This window comes from Cyprinodon variegatus, unplaced genomic scaffold (assembly GCF_000732505.1).
Source record: "Cyprinodon variegatus isolate N-32 unplaced genomic scaffold, C_variegatus-1.0 Scaffold4, whole genome shotgun sequence".
NCBI lineage: Eukaryota > Metazoa > Chordata > Actinopteri > Cyprinodontiformes > Cyprinodontidae > Cyprinodon > Cyprinodon variegatus.
In genome coordinates, this window is record NW_015150457.1 from 2,101,403 (window position 1) to 2,118,856 (window position 17,454).

The 17,454-nt window shown below is 36.5% G+C and overlaps 2 protein-coding genes across 5 annotated transcripts in view; one reads left to right on the top strand and one right to left on the bottom strand.

The window, feature by feature from the left end:
* acss1 (acyl-CoA synthetase short-chain family member 1) overlaps window positions 1-3,677 on the top strand; it is an 18,566-nt gene extending 14,889 nt beyond the window's left edge. The window contains exons 9-14 of the mRNA XM_015373018.1: window positions 489-601; window positions 1,030-1,156; window positions 1,232-1,359; window positions 1,659-1,722; window positions 3,096-3,217; window positions 3,308-3,677. Of these exons, the coding sequence (XP_015228504.1) occupies window positions 489-601; window positions 1,030-1,156; window positions 1,232-1,359; window positions 1,659-1,722; window positions 3,096-3,217; window positions 3,308-3,472 (719 nt within the window). The 3' untranslated portion in view covers window positions 3,473-3,677. The remainder of the gene's footprint in view (window positions 1-488; window positions 602-1,029; window positions 1,157-1,231; window positions 1,360-1,658; window positions 1,723-3,095; window positions 3,218-3,307) is intronic.
* A 123-nt stretch (window positions 3,678-3,800) lies between these two features.
* abcd4 (ATP binding cassette subfamily D member 4) lies at window positions 3,801-13,725 on the bottom strand. 4 transcript variants are annotated; one of them, XM_015373029.1, is made up of 19 exons: window positions 13,324-13,725; window positions 13,127-13,245; window positions 12,745-12,872; window positions 11,801-11,940; window positions 11,577-11,693; window positions 10,952-11,077; window positions 10,627-10,677; window positions 9,433-9,527; window positions 9,230-9,351; window positions 8,915-9,006; window positions 8,751-8,840; window positions 8,456-8,661; window positions 6,592-6,683; window positions 6,463-6,499; window positions 6,154-6,215; window positions 6,018-6,070; window positions 5,856-5,932; window positions 5,104-5,219; window positions 3,801-4,124 (listed from the first exon to the last, which is right to left on the bottom strand). In XM_015373029.1, exons 1-19 carry the CDS (start codon window positions 13,362-13,364, stop codon window positions 4,023-4,025), a joined length of 1,866 nt encoding a protein of 621 aa, XP_015228515.1. In that variant the 5' UTR covers window positions 13,365-13,725; the 3' UTR covers window positions 3,801-4,022. The 4 variants fall into 4 exon arrangements, with proteins under 4 accessions (XP_015228515.1, XP_015228524.1, XP_015228532.1 ...); XM_015373038.1 differs by having other exon boundaries at window positions 6,154-6,203; window positions 13,324-13,723; XM_015373046.1 differs by lacking the exon at window positions 13,324-13,725 and having other exon boundaries at window positions 13,111-13,243.
* Between the last annotated feature and the right edge of the window lie 3,729 nt (window positions 13,726-17,454).

The window sequence follows — 17,454 nt, forward strand, 5'->3', positions numbered from 1 at the left end:
AGTAAAATAACTTATACTGGTGTTCACATTTTTTATGTTAGCAGCAAACATAAAGCACCACAATAGTTTGATCATAAATTACTTTGGACTTTTTATTAATTCAGCTTTCATGTAAAAGTTAAAGTGATTGCTAAACAACCTGACTACATGTTAGAATCACCATTAAAGATTTTGTTTTTTAACTATTTGGTTGAAAGAAGGCATAACTAAATTAAAAGCGGCTTAAACAAAACCCTGTCTTTAGGTATAATAGGGAAACAATGCATCAAAAAATAAATAAATAAATCAGTGGCCCAAGTAGTAAAATATAACATCTGAAAATGAAAACCTTTTTAAAACAAAAAACAAAGTACACCCCCCATAACCCTAGTTTTCTATCAAAATGAACTTGTTTGGTAATCCTGTGGTAGAAAAATAAATCTTTAGAATGTTGTTTAGATTTATAGCTGGATTCATGTATTCTTTGCTGTCTTTTACTCTGACCTCAGAAACAGGGGGCATCTGCATCGCCCCAAAGCCCTCGGAACCAGATGCAGAGATCGTCCCTGGGATGGCCATGAGACCCTTCTTTGGCATCAAGCCGGTGCTTATGGACACTGAGGTAACCTGCTTTGCAGCATGAGCATCTGTGTGTGTCCTGCCCCCGCAAATGTTGCATCGCTGGGAGAAGCCTGGGGAACAGTCAGATTAGGATTATAAAACAGTCACCACCAGCTGTGTCACTTTTGATACCCACCCTGCTCTCACCCGCCACTCACTCTGTTCTGCTGCCAGTGGGGCTTCTTTTGCACAGATTGTGCAGACAGTTGGAGCGACACGTTTCAGCTTCCTCTTTCACAGCGGAAACAGACTAAATAACGACTTTACCCTTCACAGCAGCTATGCTACATTACTTAAGGTTAACCCCTTGCCTCAGCAAAGTATCTACACAAATTCTGGTTTAATTTAAATCCATTTGAATGAAACTGAATATAATTGACCAATGCTCTTAGTTGTGCATCGACAGATTTAGCTTTTTTGTTATTTCAGGGCAAGGTACTGACTTCTAATAACACCTCTGGAGCTCTGTGTATGGCTCAGCCCTGGCCCGGCATGGCAAGGACCATTCATAACAACCACCAGAGATTCATTGAGACCTACTTCCAACCTTATCCAGGTAACCCTTAATGGGTTCAGGAGCAAAAAGCCCCTTTTTTCTACAAAAAAACATTTATTTCTAACAAAATTGTAGGTTACTTCTTTACCGGTGATGGAGCCTATCGTTCAGAGAAGGGTTACTACCAGATCACAGGGCGTCTCGATGATGTCATTAATGTCAGCGGCCACAGGATTGGGACAGCAGAGATAGAGGATGTAGTGGTGAGTTCCCTGTTAATATACTTAAAACTCTCAAATATTATTTAGGGAAATTGTAACAAATTTGAATATTGTTTTTGTTTTATTAAAAAATGACATAAGTCTGTTCAGTTCTACTTAAAATGAAATACCCTTTTTATTGTTAACATGAGCTGTTTTTATTAGTTTTAAAGAAAAAACGAAGTAATAGCAATTCCTGTGTCAATAAAAGAGATAATGAGCCAGATAGATGTGAGTTTTTCAAAAACACTTCTTCGCTCTACAAAATATAAAACGAAACTTGTATTTTATGTTTGTGACAGAATCAGTGCCCTGCAGTGGCCGAATCTGCCGTCATAGGATACTCTCATAGCATTAAAGGCCAAGGCAAGTACCACAGCTTTCCTTCACATTTGCTCCCACTTTTGGTAAAGATTTAAGAACTTAATAGATTAAACTAAATTTTTCTGCATATTTTTGAATGATTTATTTTACTGTAGATACAACAAGAGTTCAGAAAATTAAGAGTTCAGTAAAGTAGCTTTGTTATCGATGTGTCTTGCTTGAATAGCATCTTTTTTTTGTATTTCCCACTTTTAAAATGAATCTATCATTATTTTATTTATTTATTGCATAGACAAAACTAGAATTAATGGATTACTTCAGTTAACACTCAAGTAGAATAAATAAAAGTAGAACACAAAGTTAGAAATAAACAAACTGGGTTGGGTTGCCATTCTGGAACCGGTCAGGTCAGCGTGAGTGAACGCTGCTGCATAATAAAGTAGGGCTGGCTAATTAAAAAAGGAAATGGTAGAATTTACTATTTAAAAGATTTAATATCCAAAAATCTTGTTTTTTCACCAAAAAACATGACAGCTTGTGATTTAGATCAAGTAGCTGATTGTGTAATATTACTAGTTGCAAATAGATGCTTTCATTGTTAACAAATTTGGGGGGTAAGAATCCCAATTGTGGTGAGAATGGCATTCAGCAAAAAAAAATACGACTCTTGTTATTTTTATCGCTTACTAGGACTGCCAACTTATTTGACAAGCTTGTAAAAAGGATCTTATTTAAATTCAGCGTAACTTTTAGAAAGGATAATTTTTTTTTAAAAGCAATTTTTTAAGGTTTCATGTAGAGCAAATCCACAATGTGTTATTTTAAGGAACTTCACAGAGAACATTTATTTAAATCACAGCCAGGTTGATTAAAACCTTTTCTGTGCAAGGAAAAAACAAAAGCTGGGAAAAACTATTAATTGGTTTAGTTGAAATAATTTTTTTCATGCAATATCAACTATTCCTAGAGCTGGGAATATGGCTTTAAGATCTAATCTCGGATTTTTCCCCTACCAAATCCAATTAATTGCAATCATTCCCTCTGAGATGTGACCTTAATTTAAAGAGCAACAAAATTCAACTTGTTAAATAATTATTTTTCTCAACAGACAATGAAAATATAACACACTAAATGGTTGCAGCTGGTGCTATCACACAGTGAGTTGGTTTATCAGTTTATCAGTGCAGTGACAAACTAATGTCACTCTGAGCTACTGATACCCAAGGAGTGGATTGGTGAAAAAAAATCATGATTTTTCCAAAAATGAAATCTTCATAATGCTACAGCTTTTTAAACATCTTTACCAGTAATGTCAATAAGCATGGCAGCCTCAGCATATTTCAGCATAAACTGAATTAAACATTTTTTCGTAGAATTAAAACTGATATAAAGACCATTCTATTCTGATTTGCCAGGAGTTTATGCATTTGTGGTCCTGAAAAAGGGTGTAGACATACAGGAGGCTGATATCTCCAAGCAACTGAACAACATGGTGTCTGAAAAGATTGCCAAATATGCTTGTCCTGAATTTGTTCAGGTATTTCAGCTCTCTGATGGTTTAAAAATTGCAAATTTATATTTGAAACTGGCTTTACTCAGTATCCATTATCATATCTTTTTGCTGCAGTTTGCTAAACGGCTGCCGAAGACACGTTCGGGGAAGATTATGCGCCGCGTTCTGCGAAAAGTAGTGGAGTGTGACCTGGACAGTTTGGGTGACCTGAGCACGCTGGACGACCCTGCAGCAGTCCAGGAGATCATCAAAGGCCATGAAAAGCTCTTAAGTAAATAAAAACCATTGGAGCAGCTGTCTTATAAGAAGGCTGCGAAGGAGAACTTGCACATTATTTCATATACACAGTAACACACGTGCCTTTAAAAAAACTATTTTAATGACCAAATGTATTACTTTATTGATAAATGGGTTATTTTTCAATCAACAATCCACTAATCTTATTTTTAAAACTGTGAAATCTACAATCTTTTAATGAGTGTAACAATTGTGTTATTTCACATTAATGCACATACTGAAGAAAAGTGTTTTTCTTTGTGATTTTTAACACAATAAAAAAAAACAACAACTTTGTTTTCATCCAGTTTTTGAACATTCAGCTTTTAAACCATTATTCTGTTAATTAAATTACTACATTCCTTCCTTATTAAAAACAAAAAACTGATCATTGTCTCAGAATATAAAATAAATAGTCAAAACTATTTGATCTGTCTTTTTCCAGACTACCCAGCTGAGCTGTTAGAGGTTTAAAAGTATTAAAGTGATTAAAAAAGAAGTTCTATTAAAGGAACTTTTGGTCCTCTGGCTCTTTTCCTAAATGTCCGGGTGTTCATGTGGCTTCTGGTCTGAGGCTGAGGGACCCACTGGTTCCTTTTAACTTGGTCAACTCCCACTGGCCTTCTCCACAAAGCTTCAGTTGCATATCATGGTACTGAGAAGATGAATGGTACAGTGTTAGAGATGCAGACACTAAATTCAGTAAGACAACAAGGACGATAAGGCAAAAGATAATGGAAACAGTTGATGTTATAAAACATTATTTTCATCATCATATCATATTAAACTGTTGATTTACTGCTGTTGTTAGCCTCTCTTTTATAAAGGTTTTGATTTATCTTCCTTGCTTTCCTTAACAGACTACATTGGAGTTTGAATGCTGTTTTCTTAAAACATTTTTTGGTAAGGCCACTTAAACAGAGTGGCTTTAGAAGAGCTTTAATCCCCCTCTCTCAAATTACCATTTGTTATGCTGTAATGAATTCTTTTCCCTGAACTTGATGTCCTTTTCTGCCCTTTAGACGTTTCTAAATTGTCAAAGTTAGGCACAGTTTTTGATTTAGGAAGGCTTGGATGCACTGCTCCTCCATCACATACAGGATTTATTGTAAGGGAGCACAGTTTCTGTACACTGCTGAAAAAATATTTAAATAAGAAACCGTCAGTTCTCTGGTCGATGCGGTGGAACGGCCTGTTTAGAGGGCTCTAATTTTTTTTGCTGCAGAATTTTGCTTTTTTTCTGAGTGGATGCTAGACTGGGATTAGGATCAGATAAAGATAATCTGAGAGACCTAAATGTCAGCGTTATTATAAGTGGTGCTGATTCTATTTTGCACCAACAAGGTAATTTCCAAAGAGCTGAAGAAAACTGAATAGAGTAAATTCTACCCAACTGATGATACATCCCTTACTTTCTGTGTTAGATCTCTAAAACTAAACTTCAGCCTGTTTATGGGCTGCAGGCAGTATTTCTTACCTTTAGATTGGTTTTTGTCCTCAACTCGTTTTCTATTTCTAATATGCTATACGTTTAGGTAAAACAACTGGACAATAATGAAAATTTAGAAGAAAGAATGTCTGATTTGAAGCTAAATTTACAGGTTAGTAGTACATCTGATGAGTGTTCAACAGACCTTTTCAAGGCTGCTACGGTGTCCCAGACTGATTAAAGTCATGCCTAGCTGTTTACAGGTCCGGTACAGTTGAGCCTCCGCTTCCTCCGTTAGAGCACTTGTAGCTTCGTCTAAAACTGTAAAGTACATGGAAAAAAAAAAAATCATTTCCTGACAAAGAATGGCATTTAGTGTCAGGTATCAGAATGCAGGTACTGGGCAAAAGTAGTTGGCCACACCTGAACATTACTTTATTCACTATAAGTAGAAGTTGGTATGACTTTAAGGTACAATTGCTTCCTTTCTCTGTGGAAGAGCTTCCAAATTAGTGTCCTTGAAAGGGATTTTGTCTCCAAATATTCTGAAGAACATTTATGAAGTCAGACACTGATGTGGGTCCCCATGCTTGTTCATCCATTGGGCGCTCAGTGTGGACAAGACCATGGTATCCAAAGCAAGAAAGTAAAAAAACTTTTCTTAAATATATATTTCTGCTCTGCGTTTTATGTGGTCTTTAAATTTATTGTGGATTTATTGTTCCTAAATGCTTTCTGTTCTATCACTCACTCATAGCTGACAGTTAACCATGACAAATTGTCCTATTTCATAAGACTTCAACAAGCTGTTTAGTATTGCTTACTTTGCATCTTGCAAATGGCGACTGTGTGGCTAGATTTAAATAATTTCCAATTATTTTATTTCCACAAGTGTGACCAAATACTTCTGTCCACATAGTGCATCATTATGCAGCGCAGAGCGCGAAAGAAACCAACCTGCATATTTTGGCTGCAGATAAAAGAGTCGTGCAAAGGAGAGTCGCTGCATTTCACCCGGAGATAGAACATCATACCTGCAGGAATAAAAATAAATGTTAGGGAAGTTTGCATTAGTATTTTGTTTTTATCCACTTTTATTTTCTTCTTTGTTCTTCATACCAGTTCCAGTCCACTTTCTCATCAAGACCACCAGCTCGTTTCAGGAGGCTGGACTGTAAGATGAGCAAAGCTGGAGTTAAAATGAGTTTATTTAATATAATCCCGCCAACCTCACAAAAGTTTAGTTAGTCCTCACCACTCCTGCTAGTTCCAGGAACTGTATAATTCTGTCATCATCCACTGACCCTGAAAATAAGACTTTATAAATGTCATTGTCTAATATTAGTCCAAATAATAAAGATACCATAAAGACGCACCAAGGCTGAGAAAGACTTTAATAAAGCTGGAATATAGACATAAAATAGACAACCCAAACTAATGTGCATTGCTTTGCAACAAAACAAACATCCCTATTATATGACCTTTATTTGCTTTTATTCCATAAGCCATTTTTTTCCAGTATTGGTATAGTGTTATAGTTAATTTTTTGATTATAATAATATACCTGATGCAGGGTAGATATCCTTCAGGGGGTAAATCACCTGTTTAACAAATGAACTCCAATAAATGAGAGGCAACACAAACATACGGGGTACATAAGAGTTTGTGTCTAAGGAAGCATGCGAGGAGTGACCTGTTCACGCAGAGTCCCATCTGTCATGTAGGGTTTCTGAGGTAGGAAGAGGGTTCCTCTAGGCCCAAAACACGTAGTCATTTGGACAAAACCTACAAGCATAAGAGAAGGGAAGAGACTTTTTCAAGTCAAAAGTCAATATTTTTCTAGAACAAGCAGATTTATCAGTGGATTTCTAGCTGGACATTACAGCGGGAATACAAAGATTTGAGTTAGGGTTAATGTAAAGCGCTCTGTGAAATTCAGGCTTTTAAATTAAAAAGTTAAAGGGCAACAGAGCAGCAGATAAACAGACGGATCGGTGCTGCTCATTGATGTCTCACAGGTCTATTGTGGTGAAAAGAGAGTTCAGCCAAAAGGGAAAGCTCCTGATTTACAGGTCGGTCTACAATCCTACCTTCAACTATAGTCATGAAATTTGGGTCATAACTGAAAGTACGACACTACAGATACAAATGAGCTTTCTTTGGATTGTGGCCGGACCCTAATAGAGGGTGAGGAGCTCGGCCATCTGCAGAGGCTCGAAGTAGAGCAGCTACTCCTCCACATCAAGAAGAGCCAGCTTAGGTGGCTCTGAACGCTTCCCTCAGGAGGGGTTCCAGGTAGGTCCCACTAGGAGGTCGTCCAGGAGGGACAATGCTTCTCAGCTGGCCCTGGAAGCCTCTGGCTTCCCTGGAGTAGCCAGAGAAGATGTCTCAGAAAAGATAAGTCTGGACATCTGCTGAGACTGCTGTCCCCATGAACCACAAGACAATAAGTATGACTTAGTCTCTAGAAATTTTAAAAAACATTCTTGAGCCAAACAATACATTTAAGTATTCAAGAGCAAGTGTTTTTTTTTGTTGTTTTTTTTTAAGAGTGGCTCATATCCTGGGTATAAAGATAAAAACAAACCCTTTTGTTTTATTAAGGAAAAATCATAAGCTTTTTTGAATCTATGTGATTAAGAATCTAATTAAAAACCTTGTTCATGAACATTCTGCATGTTTGTTTACTGTTGATCTATAAAACTAAAAGTAAGGATTCAAATTAAAATTATATTTGCAAGACCTATTTGACCTTCGTTGTTTCAATAAACTTACCTTGCCTCCAGTTTATATTACACTGAAAATCCTGAGCAAGACTACAGCTTAACACATTGACTGCAACCTAAATATATATCAATACATGATAAACAGTGTTTGTAAAACGTTAAATCACCCTATTTTCCTCACGTGCAAATTTTACGGATATTCAAAATACTATAGATCTACGGTACTGGCCTCATGTCCCACTTGCAAAGGAAACAGATTAAGAAAATAATAATAATAAATTATGATTCTGGGAGCTTTAAGGTTGCTAAAAACCTTCTACTCCTATTATCCTTTAATTAAAGGGTTGTGTTATTATAGTAACATCTTTTGCATTATTCCAAAAAAGTTAAAAATCAATCAACCAGACTTGTTTCCAAGTTTGAGGAAGTTTTGTTACCCATCCAGGAAGCTTTTTCAATTAAAAAAAATCAGAAATAGAGTTGAGTTTGAGGCTTTATAGAGTGGACCGTTAAAAAAAGCTTGTTTTGGTTTAGAAAACATGCAAATTGAACCGGATCTGCCCCTTAAGAATGGGCAGGCATTGGGTTCTTTGTTAGCCTGCAATACCTGTCTGTTGCTTTAAAATATTATTCTATTACTTATCAGTGAGTTTTAAGTGATGATCAAGATATGGCAAAACAAGAATTCCTATGTTAAATCTTTATCGCTTATATGACTTAAATGCACACGAATCGTTTCCATTGCAGGACTAGTTACAGCAAGCACTTATTTGAATATACTAACGGTTCTATGCATGAGAAAACGCTGCCTCAGGCTCCCTGTTTTCTCACCGCTGTGTGCTTCCCAGAGACGGTTGAGGACCCTTAATAGCGACGTCTTCCCTGTGCCTGTGTTCCCCACCACCAGCAGATGAGTGCCCTGGCTGATTTTTAGACTCAGATCTTCAACCAGGAGCTGGTCTGAGTATGGAGATTTATACGAAAGGTGGTCCAGGATGAAGGCGGTGTCCACAGGACCCGCATGGACATTAAAGTCACTGGGGGAAAAAAACGCTGGTTAGTTTTTCTACAGAATATTTGCACTCTATGTCTTTCACTGTGTTTGTGTAAAACCGCTTGGTCTAACCTGTCAAAGTCGTAGCTCTCCCCAGATGCAGGGTCATAATCGCACTGCTTGCGAAGGATGTCATCCATCACCTCCCTCAGCTCCCCGATCCTGACCACAGCACACATTCAAAACCAACAAAACGCCACTGACAAAGATCTGTCGTCAAGCATGCAGGGCGATACCTGTGGGTGTATCCCGCCACATCTGACAGAGTCGTTGACAGGTCTATTAGCTGCGAGAAGCCGTTTATCAAGTAGATGCACACAAAGGCATTCTGGGTATGAACAAGGTGAGAGAGGAGCAGAAGTAGATAGATAAAAATAAACAGCACTAACTGACTGGAAGAATAATATGCTGCACTGGGTCACATAACAACACATCTATTGGCTCCAAAAAGAGTTAAGCTGCCATCTAGTGGACAAACTGACTTATCTCAGTATAAAGGGTGATAATATAAGAAAGGGGTTGCATGAGCAGTTAATAAAAAACTAACCCACCTTACTGATGAGTGCACTGAGTTCACCTGGAGTGAGACCGTCATAAATACCGGTGAAGATGGGAATGGCGATTATAATATAGCTGAGGAATCCTCCAAGGTAATCAAAGGTGTTTACGCCGACTGTGACGAGAAGAGTCTCAGATAAGTCGACAGGTTTAAAATAATGAAAGGTTAATCTGAGTTCATAGTTGATTTTCTTACTATAAAGCCAGAGTTCCTTGTTGATGAGGCTCTTCTGGGTCTGCAGCAGGGCCTGCAGCCTTCGGTCGGTTCTCATGTGCTCCACTTTACCAGCTCTGAAACCATTTTAGTATGAACAGTGACCCACAAGTGATAGCAACTGAGTGTGATGATGCCTGAGCATGAAATGTCTGATGAGGAGCGACTGGCTTAGTTTAAGCAGTTAAACCCAAAGGATTACATAGTTTGTGGTAGTCTGGCTGATGCCAGATGATAACCTGGATCTCATCTTAGATTCTTAAGCTTACAGCAAACACAAGTAATAACCAAGCATGATTTCCCTGTAATAAAACACAACAAATCATCTAAAAAAGGAGAGAAAAAACAGAGAGAAAGGGGATCTCTTTCCAAGAATTAGTGGATTTTTTTTTTTTTACTGAATTCTGTCTGTTGCAAATGTTAAATGAGAGTTACGTGTCCCACAATCCTGATGCCCAGAGTCACATGACACAAAGGAAATGATGTCATCAGACCATATGCCAACCATGCTGTCCACTTTTTGTCTTATTTTTCCAACACTGGCTGTGTGGGTCAGTCCAAGCATTCAGGCTGGTGACAATAAGTCAAATGAATGCATAGAGTCTTATTACCTTTATTAGCTTAACCAAGTGTCCTTATTGTTGACAGAAAATCACATTCTACAGTTTATATTGCAACCGTGTTGATAAAATCATAATTTTAATGTATTGATCTACTATTTAATACCATGTGTCCATTCTTTGAGCAGCCTTTTAATTGCATTTTCAACCCTTTTTTATAATCTGCAATTGCACGAATAAAAGCATCTCTTAATTTGATTTTTGAGCTTACCTGATGATTAATCACATGGTTTAATACAATAAAGTGCTAACCCTTAAAAAATGTTTTGAGTTTAATACAGAAGGTTTGATGATGAATCAAACTATAAAACTATATATAAAAAGATTAAATAAGCAAATGCTGGCCTCATAAACCAGGCCGATCCAATCTGATCGAAGTGAATTTAGTCTAAAATCTTAAGAATTGATTTCCAAACGACATTAATTCAACATATACCTGACTCCAGGGTCATAATCTTTTTTATTACATAAAATACCAACTGTGAAGCTAAGCTAAGAAATTAACAAAATTGAGATAAGAAGATGCTGTTGATGACTGGAGGCTGGGATGACTCACCTGTAAAAAGCAGCAGACTCGGCGTTGACACGGATTTGCATATGCTTGAATCTGCAGATACATTAGAACATTCGTTTCAGTACATCTCTCATCACTGCAGGAATTTATAGCTCTAATTCAAGTTTTATAATTCAGAATTTGTTACCGTGCACAAAAAAAAAAAAAAAAATAGCAAATGCATGTCTCATGTTATTTAGAAGGAAAAGGGCACTGCACCAAAGTCCACAGATACTTCCTTTAAACAAATGACCAGCTTCCTCTACAATGAACACTGAGAAGAGCCTTATACGCAATTGTCAGTTGAAACACTGTGTGCAAAGGTTACCTGAAGTCTCCCTCCAGTTTCTCCTGCTCAAACAGGGTTGAAACAATAGGCCCCATAAGGATTTTATTGGCAATGGTTCCAACGACAAAATATCCAAAGATACTCACGGGACCAATCCAACCGGTGCTGCAAAAACAAAGAAAAGTTATTTTTAAACACATTTTCCAAAACTTAAATGCAACTAAAAATTTCTCACAATGTGTATCATAAATAAGAGAACACTTTTCCTGTTTGCCTGTTAGGAAAGGACCACTTCCTGGTTTAGAGTCGAACTAAACAGAGAAAAGGTAACCAGTGGAAGCCGTAAAGTAAATTTAGTAAATAATAAAATAAGTTTTTCCAAATTGTAAGACATTTTTAAGCTTCTAGTTCCTGGAGGAAACATCTTGTAAAGCAAATAAATAAAACTTCAGGAGGGTTAGAGGATCTTCTTGTTTCTGAAAGGCTTCATTAGTTTTACGACTTCAACATCATTGTGGTATTCTTATTTATTCATATCATTCAAATAAAAACAGCTTTAACTGCATTCAGCATTGAAAAGCTGTTCATATAACAACGCTTAAGCTTCAGAGTAAGTCTGAAAAATGCACGGTAGCTTGAATGCTTTGTCTTCCAGCACACTGACCTGTTAAAGCACTGGTAAGTGTAGTAGGAAATTGTGAACGGTGAGACAATTAAACGACTGGCCATGGTGCTCATCTGCTTACAAAACCTCTCCACATCCTGACTGATACGCTGGTCTCTGGTAGATATACAGGAACAAAGGACAAACATAAAATAACCAAAGCATATGTATATTTGTTTATGCATGCTCTACTAGATATGCAAAAAGAAAATGTTTTTGTTTACGGGTTATCTATATCCTCCCGGAGCACATTTAGTATGTAATAGACTCTGCCCTGGAAGTAGGCCGAATGAAGGCTCTCAGTCAGGGTCGTCCTCCAGCTCACATACATTTGATTGCAAATGTACTGGTCAATACTTTTGAGCTGAAAAAAATTAGAGGAGAGATGATAATTAAAAATGTCCATCTGTTGAGCTTTTAAAGGCAGCATAACAAGACAGCATAACAATAAAACAAATAAAAACCCAAGGAATGAAGTACTTGAAGTGAAAAAAAATAGTATCACAGTGCAAATTTTATATGTTATTAGGACTTACTTCAAATAAGAATTTTTTTTGCAAGTCAATTAATCTTTTAATTATTATTTCATTTAATCGATGAATAATTGAATAAAAGAAGATTTTTCACTAAATTAAACCAGGTGAAACTAAAATGTTTCCACTTCAGGAGTTCTGGACAGAGCATATTGACAGATGAAAAAGTTTTTTTAATCTTAAATGCAGAACGTTTACATATTTTTCTACATGTTTATATAATTACTGCTCTAAGTGGGTTTCTCTGTCAGCTAAAGGCATGTTTTACAGTCTCCATACTCCATTTAAAGATTAATTGATTAATAAAATAATTGACGATTAGTTCCATAATCGATTAATCAAGATTAATTCTTTCAGCCCTATGTTATAATTTAATTTAAGCAAATAGTGGTCAATTAGTTTAACTTGTATTAATAAGATGATAAACATAAATATTTCTCCAGAAAGCTGCTTTAAGTGGATAATCAAACTAAAAATCAGTAAAAGATAAGGAAACAAACAGCCGACTCAGATCAGAGGCCAGATTTCAGGCTGTAACAATGTTCAAAATCAATCTCTGTGACCTTTTAGTTAAATTAGTCACTGATCGGAGTGATAGCAGGCTTCAATCACCTCTCACTATTACATCAACTTACTGTAGAGTTGAGTAAAATGAGCACCATGGCTGTTCCGACCAGACTCCTGAAGCCAGAATAGTTTTTGTCTGCGAGCACATTGTAGAATTGACTGGGGAGGACGCCCACTTGGTAAATGATCAGCTGCTCTGATGGTAGAAAAAAAAGAGGTGTTAGCAAATTGCAAACTTAAAAGACAGGTCAGACAGGAATTCATTAAACAGCTAAATCCTAAGCTAAAATGCAACAAAGGAATTTAATATATTTTCCTGCAATTTTTGCTTTTCGTGCAGTTTTTTGTCTGTAAAGAAGTTGATGTTTCAGCCATTTCATGGTCAGTGTAATCTGATTGCAATCAGTTTCCTGTTTCTGTCTGCTGTTACTCACATGGTTTCATAACTACCTGTCAGTGTGACACCCAGCAGCGTCCCAAACATCAGAACACTTTGACTGCTCCATGATGGGAACAGAACCTTCTGGATGCTGCAGAACCTCTGGATAAACCTCCAGTCTAACTGTGGCCTGAATTATTAAGAAGAAAATGAGAAATGACTGGACTGGTTTACATCTCCAACTTGCAAATGTGGCTCTATTGTTTACCTATTTGTCCCTCTTGCTTTGGACTTTTCCAGAAGAGGCATTTGAACCAGCGGCTGGGAAATAATCCCCTTGAAAATCACTTGTCACATATGTTTTTTGTTGTTTCAAAGCTCAGGCTAACCTGAAAGTAACTAGGGCTCCATCTTATCTTAGAAAAACAAAAGATTTGCAACATTCAGACGCAATGACAGCAGCTAGAAAGAAAACAACAAACACATTTATGGACAAAGAATCTCAAATCGCGCCCCTAAATATTTCATTAACGCTATGTAGCCAGTTTAGAGGGGAGTTTAACTTATCCCGGTTGAGTCCGTGCTGCTACTCCAATGTCAACCCTCCGCTTCTGCCGAAAGCAGATGTTTTGTTCGGCGGCTGTCAATCACTCACTTCCGGGTTGAAGTCTTCCGCTTCATCCTTTCAAAATAAAAGTGTGAACAAATTATGTTCGAGCGTGTGATCTTCTCCCGTTCAGGGGCGCTGCCAGGAATTTGGGGCCCCATGAAAGACAGTGATATTGCCACCCCACTCAAAAAAAAAAAAAAAAAAAAAAAAAAAAAAAAAAAAAAAAAAAAAAGAATTTACACAAGCTATAAAACTGCTATAAACACTAGATTATTTATCCCTCTGTCTCCCCAATCCATGAAAGGTGCAACATTTCTGAAGGTACACTATCTCATGCTTTTTGGTGTCGTCCTTCTTTAACGGGTCTCTGGTAGGGGCGGAGCTAGATGGGGGGCCAGGGGAGGCATTTTTCCCCCTCTAATACAGATGGTGATAGCAGTAATACTCTCAAGTGGAATATTCAAAATATTTTTATTTTAGTGGTTAATTATACACATCAATATACTAACATCAAAAATGATAAGTATGGAATTCATGCTCTTTTCAGAACTAGATTTTGTGTTATATGGGGTAAAGAGAAAATTATAGGTCTCTGCAAGTCATCTAGGAGTCTACAGTGAAATCATAGATAAATAACAATATAATAAAAACTTATCAAATAATTAATTTATGTAGATATTAGTGCTTGTAAATATAAATTTCATGCAGAATGTTTATTGGTACAAGGAGGTAAGTAATGACAATGGAAAAGATTTACACCCCAGAACTCAAAACTGAAAGAATTTTGTCCACTAGGCCTTTTATTTACAAAGCACGGATGTTTAAATATTTATTTGTTAGCAAAGGCTGTAGGAGTAGTAATTTGTCTTTATTTAGAAAATATGCAAGTTTTGCTCTTTAATTTTCCTGTTAGAACAGTGTAGTTGACCCTGAGGTTCTGGTGCCTTTCCGCTTTCGGCCACCCCTCAGTGTACATTGATAATTGCCTGGCCACCCTTACAACAATTTTCTGGCTACGCCTCTGGTTTAAAGTGTTTGATTGATATTCCAAGGCATACTCCCATCAGCCTGAACCAGGACTTTGAATTTTTGGATGCCCACGGATACAGGGAACTATACCCGCTACAATGCTGCAATCATTAGAACTGAGATTGATTGTTGCCAAGAGGCTAATGCTGAAGTCATCGGTTCCCCCTTCATTTTGCCTTTGGGTGATGGACATGATGTCCATAATTCAGATGGAAAGATTTCATAAAGGATCTATTAAAACTTTTTTTCATTATACTGGAATCCCTTCCTGGAACACTTTTCACAGACTAAACTAAGCTGAACAAACTTTTCCATGGACTCTCTCCTCAGTCGCCACTTAATGGGTGTATATATTCTCATGTATGTGACTATGTGTACATTGTTATGTATGTACACCAATCGTTGACTGTATGACGTGTGCATCTAGATTCTATCTGTTCTTTCTGTTTGTTTATCAGTATCTTCGGAACCTTGAAAATTTAAAATAAAATTTATATATATATTAAAAAAAACTGCTATAAAGATGCACTGGAGATTATCATTTACATTGTCAATATAATTGACAGACACGCCGGTGAGAGATTGGACACCTGATGTGATGCAGGACCTGAGGCCCAAACAATTTCTTGCAATTTCATGGGAAGGGGACTGGCAATATATTCATGCTTTATTTTTTTATTGAAAAATATAGTGGGACGAATCTTCTCTTCTTTGGGCCCCCCCTCAGTCAAGCGCCCTTAGTGGGGTACACCCTGGACAAGCGGACAGTCTGTCACCGAGACATACAGCCATGCATACTCACTCACACCTAAGGACAATTTGGGAAGCCGATTAACCTATCAGTCATGTTTTTGGACTGTGGAAGGAGTATCCAGAGGGAACCCATGCATACACAGGGAGAACATGCAAACTCCATGCAGAAAGACCCAAAGCTGGGAATGGAACCCAGAACCTTTTTACTGAATACAACCGTGCCTCAAACTACACCCTGCCCCACCATGCATAACAATTGCTATAAACATAGGCTCCATGCACAACTCCACTACTTCCTTAAATTAAGGAGGTTCTTTTGGTTCCTTTTTCTCATTACTGGATGAACTGATTAATCCAGATGTGTCTGATCATGGTTACTGAGGTCAGGCACACCTGGATTTATCAGTTCATCCAGGAGAAAAAGAGAGGAAACAAAATAACTGCCTTAAGTTCAGGAAGTAGTGGAGTTGTGCGTATAGCTTGGCAATAAAAAAAATACCATTAAACAATTATCTACAACAGAATTTTAGAAAATGTATTTTAAATCTTAATACTTGATGAATCAGTCAGATTTGTATAATTATCTCTTATTTTTATATTTATTGCAACGTCTGTAGATATTAACAAATTTAGGTGAAGACTATTTCCAGACTTCACGATAAAGAGAAACAATTATACAGTTTACCAGTAATAGTAAAAAAAAGGATTCTGTATATTTTTTAAGGAACAAGAATAAAGTGTTTACGCACATGTGATGTAAAATATGAAGAAAGCTCTTATATAAATACCTCAAACATATTTCTAGGATTGTTTTCTCTTCAAAAAATATCCAGTATTTCTAACATTTTCTTTTCTGAGTTCATGCTACTGCTTTATATTATTGTTCTAGAGCACAATATAGCTGCTAACAAACAGTTTACCTTTAAAATCAGACAGAAAACACAAAGTGGCTAAAGCAGTTTTTGCAAGAAAAATCCCATAGCTGTTGAAGCGTTATTTTAAAAAACAAAACAGAGTTTGAGTAAAAGTTTTATATTTAATCACTCTATTTGTCCAAGCCAACCATGTCTGACATTAAAATAAACAATGAGTTGAAGAAAAAAGGGTGGGCTAATACTTTTTTTCCATGACTGTAGTGTAGTTTGGCCTAAATTAAGAACAGACATGGACAAAATGACAGAACGGCACAAACTCAAAGTTTATTTTGTGTTCATATGTTATTAATGTGCACTGCTCTGACATAAACAAAACCATAAGAGAGCTGATTATGTAAAATCGCTATATAGGGAAATTATTATACGGCTTTAACCTATTTGTAGAACAGAACAACAAATTACAAACAGTTACATCAATGGCAAAAGTTGTAATTAAAACTTTTCACATATTGCAAGTATACAAAGGTCAGCTGAAATGCTTTTGGAAACCAGTACAATAAATAAGATACATTTTTTACAGATTATTTGTTTCTAGAGCTAAAATCTGGGTAATTTATCAAAAATATGTTTTCTTGACATTTCTTCAAATTATTATTTCTGAGTGTAATTATAATCAATTATGATGAAGAGAATAATTTAAAAAAAACAGGTGACTGCACAAAAAAGTTGATTAGTCAAAACTTCCCTGATGCGTGAGCAGTTCAATACTTTAAAAGTTCAGCTGGAAAAATGCAACGAATGAGATCTGCAGTGATCAAAATTATCTTGAAAATGTGAAAATGGGTCATATGTTCTTCTGTGCTAAACTTAAAACCATTACAGTACATCTGACACATATTGTATCTGCAAAGGTCCATTTGAGACCTAAACGTCTTGACCACAGGTAGAACTTTAAAGGACAACATCTGTAAAGTTTTTCTTAATATTATATTTAATGCTGCAAAAGACAGAGGCTAAAATTGTTATTAGTGATAGTTTAAGGTTTGTTTTTTTCCTTCAGATATTTAAAGTGTTGTTAATACTGTATTTTTTTTTTTATTATAGCAAAAACAAATTTGCTGCCATGAAAGGC

Bases quoted from the DNA above. Each gene is read 5' to 3' on its own strand.
- abcd4 (XM_015373029.1), bottom strand. From the start codon at position 13,364: ATGCCTCTTCTGGAAAAGTCCAAAGCAAGAGGGACAAATAG. The intron at 11,941-12,744 runs GTAAGTTGATGT...AATTTTTTTCAG, and splicing joins TCATTTTACTCAACTCTACA to CTCAAAAGTATTGACCAGTA. The intron at 9,528-10,626 runs GTGAGTCATCCC...AAATGGTTTCAG, and splicing joins GAGTCTGCTGCTTTTTACAG to AGCTGGTAAAGTGGAGCACA.